General features: G+C 38.8%; 1 protein-coding gene across 1 annotated transcript in view; it reads left to right on the forward strand.

Moving 5' to 3' along the window:
- The first annotated feature begins 4,172 nt into the window (after window positions 1-4,172).
- The window catches only part of LOC138952520 (xanthine dehydrogenase/oxidase-like), a 91,506-nt gene continuing 80,878 nt past the window's right edge, over window positions 4,173-14,800 (forward strand). Inside the window, exons 1-7 of the mRNA XM_070324207.1 lie at window positions 4,173-4,272; window positions 7,704-7,761; window positions 10,227-10,323; window positions 11,077-11,185; window positions 12,994-13,120; window positions 13,627-13,688; window positions 14,628-14,753. Coding sequence (XP_070180308.1) covers window positions 4,219-4,272; window positions 7,704-7,761; window positions 10,227-10,323; window positions 11,077-11,185; window positions 12,994-13,120; window positions 13,627-13,688; window positions 14,628-14,753 — 633 coding nt within the window. The 5' untranslated portion in view covers window positions 4,173-4,218. The remainder of the gene's footprint in view (window positions 4,273-7,703; window positions 7,762-10,226; window positions 10,324-11,076; window positions 11,186-12,993; window positions 13,121-13,626; window positions 13,689-14,627; window positions 14,754-14,800) is intronic.

Consider the following 14,800-nt stretch of genomic DNA (forward strand, 5'->3'; position numbering starts at 1 on the left):
AATCAATTTAAAAACACTTTCATCTTATTCCTTGTCGGTTCCTGATTCCAAAAACATATAAATATCATATGTTTGGATTAAAAACACGCTCAGAAAGTTAAAACAAAGAGAGGTACAGAAAAGGCCAAGGGTGCTATCCTTCTTAGCGCAACTACTACCCCGCTCTTCTTGTCAATTTCACTGCCTTTGCCATGAGCGGTGGACTGACGATGCTACGAGTATACGGTCTTGATGAAAAATGGCATTGCGTTCAGTTTCATTCTGTGAGTTCGACAGCTACTTGACTAAATGTTGTATTTTCACCTTACGCGACTTGTTTTGTTTTTGCATCAATTCAATGGTACATTTCTGGGAATAAAAAATTGATTCAGCATGAGCTTTATCGATGTCTTGAAAACTGCATCACTATCTGTATCAAGTAACCTCCTTAATCTTCTCGATTCAAGGGTCGGTTGATTGAATGCACGCGGCTTGTCGACATATGTCTAGATCTTGTTTGTTTGTTTTCTAAAATCTTAAATCTGTTTTGTGACCCTTCCTATGCATCCGTTTTGGGCTGCCGATTCATTTTAAATTTCTTATACACTGATGTAAGAAGACAATTTGAAGTCAGCAGATCATAAATTGATAAAATTGATAAAAACAAACAAAGCTTACTTGGCTCTGAGTCTTTTCAGCGTTGACACTGGGGGGGGGGGGGGGGGAGCAAAACCGCTTGCTTGTCGTCGGTCTTCAGCGGACAAAGTCTCGTCTGCGACCAGTACCTTGTCCTTCTGCTAGAGTCACTTGTTCTTGATGTTCTCTCAAATCCAAGATTAAGGGTGGGTACGATGTCAACGGAGTTGGCATCGTTGATGGCCATGCCATTGCCAGACACGAAGTGACGCGAGCAAACTTTTCAATACACCAGCTATTAACAGTTTCGGCACTTACATGGTACAAAGAAGGAAAACTCACGTGATACCCAAAGCGATTCTGGTTGGACGAGAAATTTCGACGAGCAACCGCTGCATCGTCTGCTCAACGTGATGGAAGCAATTGAACGGGACGGTGTGCTTTCCTCTACGTTATAACAAAAACCTCACAGTACATCCAAATTAGCGATGGCGTCAACATGCTGTGTTATTGGTTGCAGTAATGGGAGTAACCGACTTAAAAAATGGTGGTCGGAAGATTGCAAAATTCATTACGTGCCTCGACGGTCGTTAGTGTGTGGTTGCGAACCACCATTCAGGTGGGCATGTGTTATCGCCTGTGTGCTGTGTTTTGACAAACTTTTAGTACAACTGATGTGAGCCGAATTTATTGGGTAAAGTTCAATGAATGCAAAAAGGTATGCCAAATAGTAATGTGTCATGTTTCCTTTGCGTTGGGTTGTGGTCAAATACACAGCGGTTATCTGTTTGCGAGTTGCCCGGAACACGGTTTTTTAATAACATCTCTCGATCTTCACATATTTTGTCATGTGAATAAGAACAGAACAAGTTCGTCAAAGATATTTCTTATTTTATCTGCATTGAATGAATTTACAACGTCCTTATTGTTAATTGTTTATTCATAAAGACTACTTGTACCGAAGAAAATGTTTCCCCCTTTCAACGGGTGGAGTAGTGCGCCAGAGTAGTGTCCCTTGCGTAGAAACGTGGGCGAATAACACGATCTGCGCATGCGGTGAAATCAACCGGAAAAGGAAAAAGACATAAACATGCCGAAAAACGATATGCGCATCACCCGAAAAAAAAAATGGGTCGAATCTGCTCGCGATAAAAGAAGTGCGCATGTGCGAGATCTAAAATGGCCGCGAAACTGTTAACCTGGTGTCGGATTGCTTGCACCCATCGCGTCCTTCGCTGTTGCGCCTTCGCACTTGCACCCATCGGAAAGCCATACAATGACAAATTCTGTCCACCGTATTTCTCTTTACATTTAGTCAAGTTTTGACTAAATGTATTAACGTAGAGGGGGGAATCGAGACGAGGGTCATATGGTGTATGTGTGTCTGTGTGTGTGTGTAGAGCGATTCAGACTAAACTACTGGACCGATCTTTATGAAATTTGACATGAGAGTTCCTGGGTATGAAATCCCCGAACTTTGTTTTCATTTTTTTGATAAATGTCTTTGATGACGTCATATCCGGCTTTTCGTGAAAGTTGAGGTGGCACTGTCACGCCCTTATTTTTCAACCAAATTGGTTGAAATTTTGGTCAAGTAATCTTCGACGAAGCCCGGACTTCGGTATTGCATTTCAGTTTGGTGGCTTAAAAATTAATTAATGACTTTGGTCATTAAAAATCTGAAAATTGTAAAAAAAAAAATGTTTTATAAAACGATCCAAATTTACGTTCATCTTATTCTCCATCATTTGCTGATTCCAAAAATATCAGAAACCGACAAGGAATAAGATGAAAGTGTTTTTAAATTGATTTGGACAATTTAATTTTGATAATAATTTTTATATATTTAATTTTCAGAGCTTGTTTTTAATCCAAATATAACATATTTATATGTTTTTGGAATCAGCAAATGATGGAGAATAAGATAAACGTAAATTTGGATCGTTTTATAAATTTTTATTTTTTTTTACAATTTTTAGATTTTTAATGACCAAAGTCATTAATTAATTTTTAAGCCACCACGCTGAAATGCAATACCGAAGTTCGTCGAAGATTACTTGACCAAAATTTGAACCAATTTGGTTGAAAAATGAGGGCGTGACAGTGCCGCCTCAACTTTCACGAAAAGCCGGATATGACGTCATCAAAGACATTTATCAAAAAAATGAAAAAAAAGTTCGGGGATTTCATACCCAGGAACTCTCATGTCAAATTTCATAAAGATCGGTCCAGTAGTTTAGTCTGAATCGCTCTACACACACACACACACGCACACACGCACGCACGCACACACGCACGCACACACGCACATACACCACGACCCTCGTTTCGATTCCCCCTCGATGTTAAAATATTTAGTCAAAACTTGACTAAATATAAAAACAAGAGAGGAAAACAAGTCGCGTAAGGCGAAAATACAATATTTAGTCAAGTAGCTGTCGAACTCACAGAATGAAACTGAACGCAACGCAACGCAGCAAGACCGTATACCCGTAGCATCGTCACTCCACCGCCCGTGGCAAAGGCAGTGCCCGTGGAATTGACAAGAAGAGCGGGGTATTCGTTGCGCTGAGAAGGATAGCACGCTTTTCTGTACCTCTCTTCGTTTTAACTTTCTGAGCGTGTTTTTAATCCAAACATATCATATCTATATATTTTTGGAATCAGGAACCGACAAGGAATAAGATGAAAGTGTTTTTAAATTGATTTCGAAAAAAAAATTTGATAATAATTTTTATATATTTAATTTTCAGAGCTTGTTTTTAATCCGAATATAACATATTTATATGTTTTTGGAATCAGCAAATGATGGAAAATAAGATAAACGTAAATTTGGATCGTTTTATAAATTTGTATTTTTTTTTACAATTTTCAGATTTTTAATGACCAAAGTCATTAATTAATTTTTAAGCCACCAAGCTGAAATGCAATACCGAAGTCCGGGCTTCGTCGAAGATTACTAGACCAAAATTTCAACCAATTTGGTTGAAAAATGAGTGCGTGACAGTGCCGCCTCAACTTTCACGAAAAGCCGGATATGACGTCTTCAAAGACATTTATCAAAAAAATGAAAAAAAATGTTCGGGGATTTCATACCCAGGAACTCTCATGTCAAATTTCATAAAGATCGGTCCAGTAGTTTAGTCTGAATCGCTTTACACACACACACGCACACACACACACGCACAGACAGACAGACACACATACACCATACCCTCGTTTCGATTCCCCCTCGATGTTAAAATATTTAGTCAAAACTTGACTAAATATAAAAAGAAGAAGAAAGCAAAGAAAAATATAAGAAAGAGGAGAGAGAAAGAAGAAAATAACAAGAGCAGAAAAAGAAGAAGAAAGCGGAGAGATGAGAAAGAGAAAAAAATAAAAATTCCTTCGAATCCACGATTATGCGTTGCATGTAGTCTGCACTTTAGTAGTCTGACATTTCCACACAAAATATTACCCCATTCAAAACTTAAACAAGATAAACGTCCGCTCTGGGATTCCTTATACTGCTTTCTCGACTCAGTTCTTGATTTGTTTGTTTGATTAATAAAGAAAGAGGAGGGAGTACGCTGTTGCAGCCTTGCACTACAAGAGATCACCATGGGTTCTTCTGCTGCTTCGGCAGATCTCGTCTTCTTTGTCAATGGCAAGAAGGTCAGTTGATTGACTAATTGGCTGATTTACTGATTGGTTGGTTGGATGCGTCACTAATTGGTTGATTTATTGATTGGTTGGTTGGATGGGTCACTAATTGGTTGATTTACTGATTGGTTGGCTGGATGCGTCACTAATTGGTTGTTTTGCTGATTGGTTGGTTGGATGGGTCACTAATTGGTTGATTTACTGATTGGTTGGTTGGATGCGTCACTAATTGGTTGATTTACTGATTGGTTGGTTGAATGCGTCACTAATTGGTTGATTTACTGATTGGTTGGCTGTATGCGTCACTAATTGGTTGATTTACTGATTGGTTGGTTGGATGCGTCACTAATTGGTTGATTTACTGATTGGTTGGTTGGATGGGTCATTAATTGGTTGATTTACTGATTGGTTGATTTACTGATTGGTTGATTTACTGATTGGTTGATTTACTGATTGGTTGGTTGGATGGGTCCTTGGATTTCTTTATTGACGTTTATTTACTTTCATTTGTTTATTAAATGGCGTTTATTTCAGTAGCATGTTTCTTTAAATATGTATTTTGTTATTTATTTATATGTCTATATATTTGTCTGTCTGCCTAACGATCTTCTTTATTTCTGTTAAAAAGGTTTTAGGTATACTCGCTTAAGAATGTTCGCATAACGTGAATATTACCATTATGAAGAGTATGACGAATGTTGATTTTGATCCATGCAGGTCAGCCCAAAGGGCTATTATGATACCTTATCCTAATCCTAATTTATTAAGACCCTCAGGTCCAGACGTTTTCCTGTTCGGCCTTCGTTGTTACGTTCAGGTTGATGTCAATACGCTGACCTTCATTGGAGAGTGCGTCTCTGTTAAAGGCACAAGTCTTCTGGTAAAAACAGTTCTGGTTTACTATCTCAGATCCGCTCAAGCGTTTACATGGGATAAGACCCTCCCTCCTCTTAGACACATACCAAAAATCAACGTCTTAACTGCTTCATGTGCAGAGTGTGATTTTTTTTTTATTTATTTTTTTTTTTTTTTTGGGGGGGGGGGGGGTGGCTTAAGTTTGCAGATTGACAATAGTGGCCTTTCAGAAATAAATTCTTAAAAAAAGGGTTTCCACTTTGCACAGAAAACATTTGGGGTGTTGAGTTGTGGTATCTGTTAAAGAGGAGGGGATGGCCTTATCTGATATATAAGCCTGGGCACAACTCAAATGGTTTACACGGGAAGGGCCGGTGCCTTAGAGATCTAGATTCCCAAGTCAATCAAAAGTTCTGATAAGATAAGATAAGATAAGATATTTTATTCTATTTACGAGGGTAATTATATAGCTCTTTCTCACTAGCGAGGCCGGAGGTGTGCACGAGTTTCGTCCCTTTGGTTCGGTAAGTTCCGGTTAAGATAGAGGCGGCAGTCGAGCGCATGAACGTGAAAGAATTGAACGATTTTCTTCGGAAACATGGCCAACTTGTCAGTGGAAAAAAAGAAGAATTAGTGCGCAGAGCAAGAGGCACGTTTCAGCTGCGAAAAGATGGCAAGGATGCTATCGATAATGCTGTGGAAACAAATGATTCAAGTTAGCATTTGACAGACCATTTCGACTGTCAGTGTCACGAACTTGTAGCCTATGTGTTAAATGTTATCAATAATTATTGAGCACACGCGGAATTTGTGCGTGAATCAGTGAGTCCTTTTGATGCTTGGTAGTCATGCATTTATTGTTGTTAACTGGATGTGCGTGTTGTCTAAGGCTAATGTCAGACGGAGCTCGCAAAACACGAAACAAAAGCCGAACAAAAGCAAAACAACACACAAAAGCACCATGTTTTGCTTTTGTTCGGCTTTTGTTTCGTGTTTTGCGAGCTCCATCTGACATTAGCCTAAGAGCAGTTTCACATTACCAGTTCATGGCTCTTTAATGTTACTTCAGTTGTTTTACTTTACATTGTTTACCAACTTTGTTAAACTGCTATTGTTTGTATATGTTTTAGATAAATAAAACCCAAACTGTATCAACTGCGTCTGTTGAAGTGTGTGTGATTATCTGTAAAACAAGTCATTCATCAAGCTTCAGATTCATCATGTCTTTATTCTTTGAATACATATATAATTATATAATACACTGCATTGACGTTCCTCGGCAAATATTTCAGCCAACTGTGAATAAAAAACAAAATGTAATCACACACAGGTAATAAATATTTTTCCCTTAAAAACATAAAAAGCATAGATACACACCACACAAACCCTATTTATAATTTCATGTACATAATCCCACGTTACAAAATAGTGCACTCCTTACAACACACGCTCACACCTGGTTGGTTTGCGTTCAACTTCTCAGACATATTCAGGCATGAAAATTTTCCGTATTTTCCGTATTTTTGAAAAAAATAAACCGTATTTTTTTTATTTTCCGTATTTTTCCTTTTTTTAAATTTTTTTTTTTTTAATTTTTTTTTCTTTTTTTTCCTAGTCATAGCTATAGTAAAATAGTTTTGGGGCCATGTTTGAATCTAATTTTAAGGCTCAGATAGCCCCAGATTGCACCAAATTGCACCCTTGAAAAAAAACATTCCGGGGGGGCATGCCCCCGGACCTCCCTAGAAGTCTTGGCGCTTTGCACCTGCGAAACTTGGCGCTACGCGCCTTCGAATTTTGTTTTCAGTATATTTTTTTTTTTCAGTTTTCATGCCTGATATTTTAACTGGATACAAAAATTTGGAGTACAAACCAGCATCAGTTTTCATGCATACTAGTTTTATAATTTCTGTCTTCCATGCATTGGGAATGTAAGCATCAATGAGTGACATACACAGAGTCAATGACGGAGATTTATAGTGACACTAGAGACTACAGTCATACTGAGACACGGCAGTCCTTCTTACAGCTCATGTGCCTGTTACTGTTTCACACAGACAGGAGCAAAATGCACTAATGATTGAAGGAAGTATGTTGTACAACAACATTCTTTTACACTTTTATGTACATGAACAAATAATACCCATCTGATTAACTAGACGAGAAAGTCACTCTGTCAAGTTGCACAAAAGTCTTGTCATTTTCTAAAAGAAAGAGTAACACGTAGGCGCTGCTCCCAAGCTCTTTTCAGTTGCTTGTTTGTTGGAAGTTTATGTAGCCTGACAACTCTTCCTTCAATAATTTTTCCACGATAGTTATGGCAAATGACACAGTACTGCTTTCCACCACCACACACTCTGAGCGAGCTTTCTTTCAGTGCAGACGCCATGATGTAGAAGATACCGGAACTAACCCAGCGTTTCTCCTTCGTTGAAGAGCATGGAAAGATAACTCGTACTTGACTAGAAGTGAGAAAGAGCTATAAGCAATACATGCTTTTTTTTTTTTTACAAAGGGATAAAGGAATTTTTTTCTGATACATAGGGAACACATTATTTGATTGTCAAGGTGATTATTTTCTCTCACAGAATGTTGTACAGAACCCAGAGCCTGAGCTGACACTGCTGCAGTACCTGAGGTCTGACTGTATCCTTTTTGCTGGACACAGCGGTACAAGTTGACTCTGCCATAGCACGAGAAGGCTTCAAGCAGGTGTAATTCTTTCAATTTGGAGCAATACCATGGCGCCATAAAGTTCCTATGTTTTACAGAATGGTATACCAGTTCAGAGATGTGCCAAAAGGATTTATTTTTTCGGCAAATTTGACGAAATAGTCACGACAGTTTTTACAATTTTCTGAGTTTTAAAGGCAATCATAAGGAACACTTTTTCCAAACCGCACAGAAAAAAATCGGCAGTTGTGCCATAAAAATGAATGGCAAGAGCGTTTTTTAAGCAAGTGTTGACGTTTTGTGAACTGCCAACGCCAAACTCAAGACGTCAGTCCCTGCCAGTTACGATGAACCATTGTGACACAATGAACCTCAGGAGAATTAGCTCTACGCGTTAAGACATGCACAGTAATAGAACTCTAGATGTAGTCGCAATCTCAATTCCAAAACAAACACGAACATAAAAACGCGGCTCTCAAAGCTCAGGCTTGTGTTTAAATTCTTTAGCTGAATAACGAGACACACTGACTGACCTGTGTTCCCGAAAGACTGTAAATGAAAAATGTATTCAAGACCGTGTCGCTCTTTCAATACCCTGAGTTTTGAATTGATCAATAGGTCTATACATAGGATTCCGAAAGGCTTTGAGAGAGAGAGAGAGAGAGAGAGAGAGAGAGAGAGAGAGAGAGAGAGAGAGAGAGAGAGAGAGAGAGAGAGAGAGAGAGATCAAATCAAATCAAATCAAATCAAATCAAATCAGATCAAATTTTATTTTACGAGGGTTGTGGCATAAGCAATACTAACGAACATTTTTGTTCAACCAGCACTCGCCCAGAGAGGGACTACTCTGATCACATATCATACACGGACATTCATATAAAACATTAAAAAATAAAAAGAGAAACAAGTCGCGTAAGGCGAAATTACTACATTTAGTCAAGCTGTGGAGAACTCACTGAATGAAACTGAACGTAGTCCGCCGCTAGTGCAAAAGGCAGTGAAAGTGACGAGCCTGTTTGGCGCAGTAGCGATTGCGCTGTGCTTCATAGCACGCTTTACTGTACCTCTCTTCGTTTTAACTTTCTGAGCGTGTTTGTTTTTTGTTGTTGTTTTTTTTGTCCCCAGGGCACTGTTTTTAATCCAAACAGCGTGTTTTTAATCTAAACATATCATATCTATATGTTTTTGGAATCAGGAACCGACAAGGAATAAGATAAAATAGTTTTTAAAACGATTTCGGAAATTTAATTTTGATCATAATTTTTATATTTTTAATTTTCAGAGCTTGTTTTTAATCCAAATATAACATATGTATATGTTTTTGGAATCAGAAAATGACGAAGAATAAGATGAAATTGTTTTTGGATCGTTTAATAAAAAAATAATTTTAATTACAAGTTTCCGATTTTTAATGACCAAACTCACTCATTAGTTTTTAAGCCACCAAGCTGAAATGCAATACCAAACCCCGGCCTTTGTCGAAGATTGCTTTGCCAAAATTTCAATCAATTTAATTGAAAAATGAGGGTGTGACAGTGCCGCCTCAACTTTTACAAAAAGCCGGATATGACGTCATCAAAGGTTGTTATCAAAAAAAGGAAGAAAACATCCGGGAATATCATACCCAGGAACTCTCATGTCAAATTTCATAAAGATCGGCTCAGTAGTTTAGTCTGAATCGCTCTACACACACAGAGACAGACACACACACATACACACACACACACACACACACACACACACACACACACACACACACACACACACACACACACACACACACATACACCACGACCCTCGTTTCGATTCCCCCCTCTATGTTAAAACATTTAGTCAAAACTTGACTAAATGTAAAAAGGCAGAAAAACAGAATTCACAGTACTATGTACACATTACAGAGAAAGACACAGAGAGAGAGAGAGAGAGAGAGAGAGAGAGAGAGAGAGAGAGAGAGAGAGAGAGAGAGAGAGAGAGAGAGAGAGAGAGAGAGAGATAGAGAGAGAGAGAGAGAAAAAGAGAGAGAGAGAGAGAGAGAGAGAGAGAGAGAGAGAGAGAGAGAGAGAGAGAGAGAGAGAGAGAGAGAGAGAGAGAGAGAGAGAGAGAGAGAGATTGATTACAAGTCACCCGAAACTTGGCCAGCAGACAACTCGAAGATCTTAACTCTGTCCAAAAAATGTACAGCGTCAGTGTTCTTTCATCGAACAATAGGCGCACGAATATTGTCTTAACAGAAACAGTACAGCTGGTGGACTAAGAGAGAGAGAGAGAGAGAGAGAGAGAGAGAGAGAGAGAGAGAGAGAGAGAGAGAGATTGATTACAAGTCACCCGAAACTTGGCCAGCAGACAACTCGAAGATCTTAACTCTGTCCAAAAAATGTACAGCGTCAGTGTTCTTTCATCGAACAATAGGCGCACGAATATTGTCTTAACAGAAACAGTACTGCTGATGGGGACCAAGCTGGGGTGTGGGGAAGGAGGTTGTGGAGCTTGTACCGTCATGGTTTCCTTCCATTCTCCGGACTCCGACACCACTCGGTAAATGTTTGATTGTCCTAACCATTATACCCATGTTGTTCACATGCTATACGATGATAGTCAGTTTGATATTTATCTCTGTCAAGGTTGTGTGCGGAGGAATAATGTTAGCTTATTTAAGACAACTGTTTGTTTGTTTGTTTGTTTATTTGTGTTTGTTTGTTTGTGTGTTTGTTTGTTTATTTGTGTTTGTTTGTTTGTGTGTTTGTTTGTTGGTAAATTGGTTTGCTGGTTTGTTTGTTTACTCTCAATTACTGTTGTTGTCTAATACAAATCCGTCGCGATATAACCTTGAACGGTTGAAAACGACGTTAAACACCAAATAAAGGAAAAAGTCTAATACAAAGAATACTTCCCTTTGTTTCCTAGATTTTGTTATTAGCTATCTGCCTTACTTGCTTGTGTTTGTTTGTAAATGAGAAGCAGTCCTTTTGCTGGACAGTTCTAATGATTTGCTTTCTCTGAGAAAAAGAGGGTAGTGAATGAGAGAAAGTAGTTAGTTCTGTGTGGCCTACATGTGTGTGTGCGCGTTCATGAGTATAGGTGTTGCTGCAACTATTTTCACCGCGTTCATCTTTTTCTTTGTCAAGACACTGTATACGGTGCCAGAGTGTGCCTGTACCGTTATGTTCACTGTTCGCTGTTCTCACTATCCTTTATGGTTAGACACTGCATATACAGTGCCAACGCCTGTCTGTCATTTTATGTTCACTGTTCACTGTACTCACTTTGTTCATTTTTCCTAATGTGTAGACACTACAGTGCCAACGCCTGTCTGTTGCCGCTGTGCTCACTGCATGGGATGGCTGTCACCACGGTGGAAGGGATCGGCAGTCTGCGTACCCGTGTTCATCCTGTGCAGGTATGTATCCTCCAGGAGGTCACCAGACTTAGCCGAGGAAAGGTAACGTGAGACGTTGAGTTACCATACACATTTAACTATCAGAGTAAAGAGATTTTTCTCTGCGCTTTTCATTAGACGGTCGCTGTGCATATTATCAAAATAAATCAATGATTTTATCAGTTACTGAGTTGGCAATAATTATCAGTGCTAGAGTGACAGCTTATCCACACGTCATTTTATCATTACATTTAGTCAAGTTTTTCGTTTTTTTGATAAATGTCTTTGATGACGTCATATCCGGCTTTTCGTGAAAGTTGAGGCGGCACTGTCACGCCCTCATTTTTCAACCAAATTGATTGAAATTTTGGTCAAGTAATGTTCGACGAAGCCCGGACTTCGGTATTGCATTTCAGCTTGTTGGCTTAAAAATTAATTAATGACTTTGGTCATTAAAAATCTGAAAATTGTAAAACAAAATTTTTTTTTTAAAAACGATCCAAATTTACATTCATCTTATTCTCCATCATTTGCTGATTCCAAAAACATATAAATATGTTATATTTGGATTAAAAACAAGCTCTGAAAATTAAATATATAAAAATTAATATGAAAATTAAATTTTCGAAATCAATTTAAAAACACTTTCATCTTATTCCTTGTCGGTTCCTGATTCCAAAAACATATAGATATGATATGTTTGGATTAAAAACACGCTCAGAAAGTTAAAACAAAGAGAGGTACAGAAAAGCGTGCTCTCCTTCTGAGCGCAACTGCTACCCCGCTCTTCTTGTCAATTTCACTGTCTTTGCCGTGAGCGGGTGACTGACGATGCTACGAGTATGCGGTCTTGCTGCGTTGCATTGCGTTCAGTTTCATTCTGTGAGTTCGACAGCTACTTGACTAAATGTTGTATTTTCGCCTTACGCGACTTGTTTTTATATTTAGTCAAGTTTTGACTAAATATTTTAACATCGAGGGGGAATCGAAACGAGGGTCGTGGTGTATGTGCGTGTGTGCGTGTGTGCGTGTGTGTGTGTGTGTGTGTAGAGCGATTCAGACTAAACAACTGGACCGATCTTTATGAAATTTGACATGAGAGTTCCTGGGTATGAAATCCCCGAATATTTTTTTCATTTTTTTGATAAATGTCTTTGATGACGTCATATCCGGCTTTTCGTGAGAGTTGAGGCGGCACTGTCACGCCCTCATTTTTCAACCAAATTGGTTCAAATTTTGGTCAAGTACTCTTCGACGAAGCCCGGGGTTCGGTATTGCATTTCAGCTTGGTGGCTTAAAAATTAATTAATGACTTTGGTCATTAAAAATCTGAAAATTGTAAAAAAAAATAAAAATTTATAAAACGATCCAAATTTACGTTTATCTTATTCTCCATCATTTGCTGATTCCAAAAACATATAAATATGTTATATTCGGATTAAAAACAAGCTCTGAAAATTAAATATATAAAAATTATTATCAAAATTAAATTGTCGAAATCAATTTAAAAACACTTTCATCTTATTCCTTGTCGGTTCCTGATTCCAAAAACATATAGATATGATATGTTTGGATTAAAAACACGCTCAGAAAGTTAAAACAAAGAGAGGTACAGAAAAGCGTGCTATCCTTCTTAGCGCAACTACTACCCCGCTCTTCTTGTCAATTTCACTGCCTTTGCCATGAGCGGTGGACTGACGATGCTACGAGTATACGGTCTTGCTGAAAAATGGCATTGCGTTCAGTTTCATTCTGTGAGTTCGACAGCTACTTGACTAAATATTGTATTTTCGCCTTACGCGACTTGTTAATTTTGTGTGTGTTTACAGGAGCGTATAGCAGCAGCACACGGGAGCCAGTGCGGTTTTTGCACGCCTGGTTTCGTCATGTCCATGTACACTCTGCTCCGTAACAGCCCTACACCTTCCGACGAACAGCTCGATACTGTCTTTGAGGGTAAGCTCAAAGTACAACGTATTGTAGTTTATATCATCAATAGAGCAGTACTGAACACACTGTTCTGTAGTTTTTAAATGAATTCTGTTGTTTGTTTGTTTTTTCATATCCAACTGAAAATTGGCCAGGAGAACGAATGCCGGAATGGCTTCAGAATGTTAGTGCAGTGGACCCCCCTCCCCCCCTCCCTCTTTTAAGACCTCTGAAATCTGGGAAAGTTAGGTCTTTTAAATTAAAGTAGGGGGTCTTAAAATGGAAATACATGTACAGAGTTTATGGTTATGAAAAGCAAATAAAAAAAAAGCGAAGACTTAAAACGAGGTCTTAAAAGAAGGGGAGGGGAGGGGAGGGGAGGGGAGGGTAGGGGAGGGGGAGGGGGGAGGGGAGGGGGAGGGGGTGGGGTTCGCTGTAAGATAGACATCTGATTATACCATCCATTCACAACCCACGCAGCAAGATATACAGCTAGACAACTGCAAAGCTTAATTATTGAATTCTCTCCTCAGGTAATCTGTGTCGCTGCACTGGGTATCGGCCTATACTTGATGCATACAGACCGTTCACAAAGGTAAGGCCCCCCCCAAAAAATAGTCTGTTTACGGTATCCCGACCGACCTTATTTTTTCGCGCGACCCTAGACTTTTTTTTTTTTGGCATTTGGGAAGAAAGAAAAAAAAAATTTGTTTTTTGGCAAAATAACTTAAAAATATGGCTTTTTGGAAGAAAAAAAAATTAAAAAATCCCGACCTACCGACCCTATTTTTTTGGCCTATGTTACCGTAAACAGACTATATTTTTTTTGTTGCCTAAGCGCTCAATCAAATAAAAGCACAGACATTACTACTGAAAACAGTCGCTAATTCAAATCTGTGTCACTCCTTTCACTGCTATGCTTTGGCAATAAGATAAACAATTTAAAATGTACACGAAAAAGCATTCTTCGAAGGTTAGAAGTTTACTTCAAATTGCAATATACCTTTTGGTAAGAGAGAACACACTTGGGACCAGTGAAGGGGGTGCCTACATTACATGTACAGTATTCTTTTCTGACAGTGACAGTCATGTTGATAGATGACAGATAGATGACATATGATTTTTGTAAATAATTGTCAAGTGTTTATGGGTTATGGAAGAGGTGCTTTCCCATTTTGTTTCAATTCAAAAATCAAATGTCACGTGCAGCTTGCCTCATTGTTTCTGTGGAAGAAAAGCAAGGGAAAGCAACTCTAATCCATCAGAACCCGACAGAGTTATTTCCGAATATCGTCTATTGATAAAAAAGGATGTTCATTTTATTGGGAGGTGTCCTCTGATCAGAGGAGTCTCGGATTGTAGGTACCAATGTATGAACACAAAGTGTACATTGCCACGGATGTTCCTATAGCTGTACCTGTATCTGTTTTTATACATTCTTTCACTTTCTGTTATCAATGGGGGGGGGGGGGAGGTGGTTGTCCAGTTGTTGGTTGTTGTTTTTTTTTACTTCTGATTCTTTTTTTTTTCAAAGGGAGGAGGGTGCCCGCTGGGAGCAGAGTGCTGTCAAAACAAGAATAAAACCGGTGTCCAGAACGGGCACCCTCCATCGAACGGCGTGCCCGTTGAAAACGGGGCAGTGCCCAACGATACCGATGAGGTTAGTACAGGTTTTATTTTTTTAGTGAAGTGATGTCATCGAAGATG

Source organism: Littorina saxatilis, linkage group LG17 (genome assembly GCF_037325665.1).
Source record: "Littorina saxatilis isolate snail1 linkage group LG17, US_GU_Lsax_2.0, whole genome shotgun sequence".
In the NCBI taxonomy this organism is placed as follows: Eukaryota; Metazoa; Mollusca; class Gastropoda; order Littorinimorpha; family Littorinidae; genus Littorina; species Littorina saxatilis.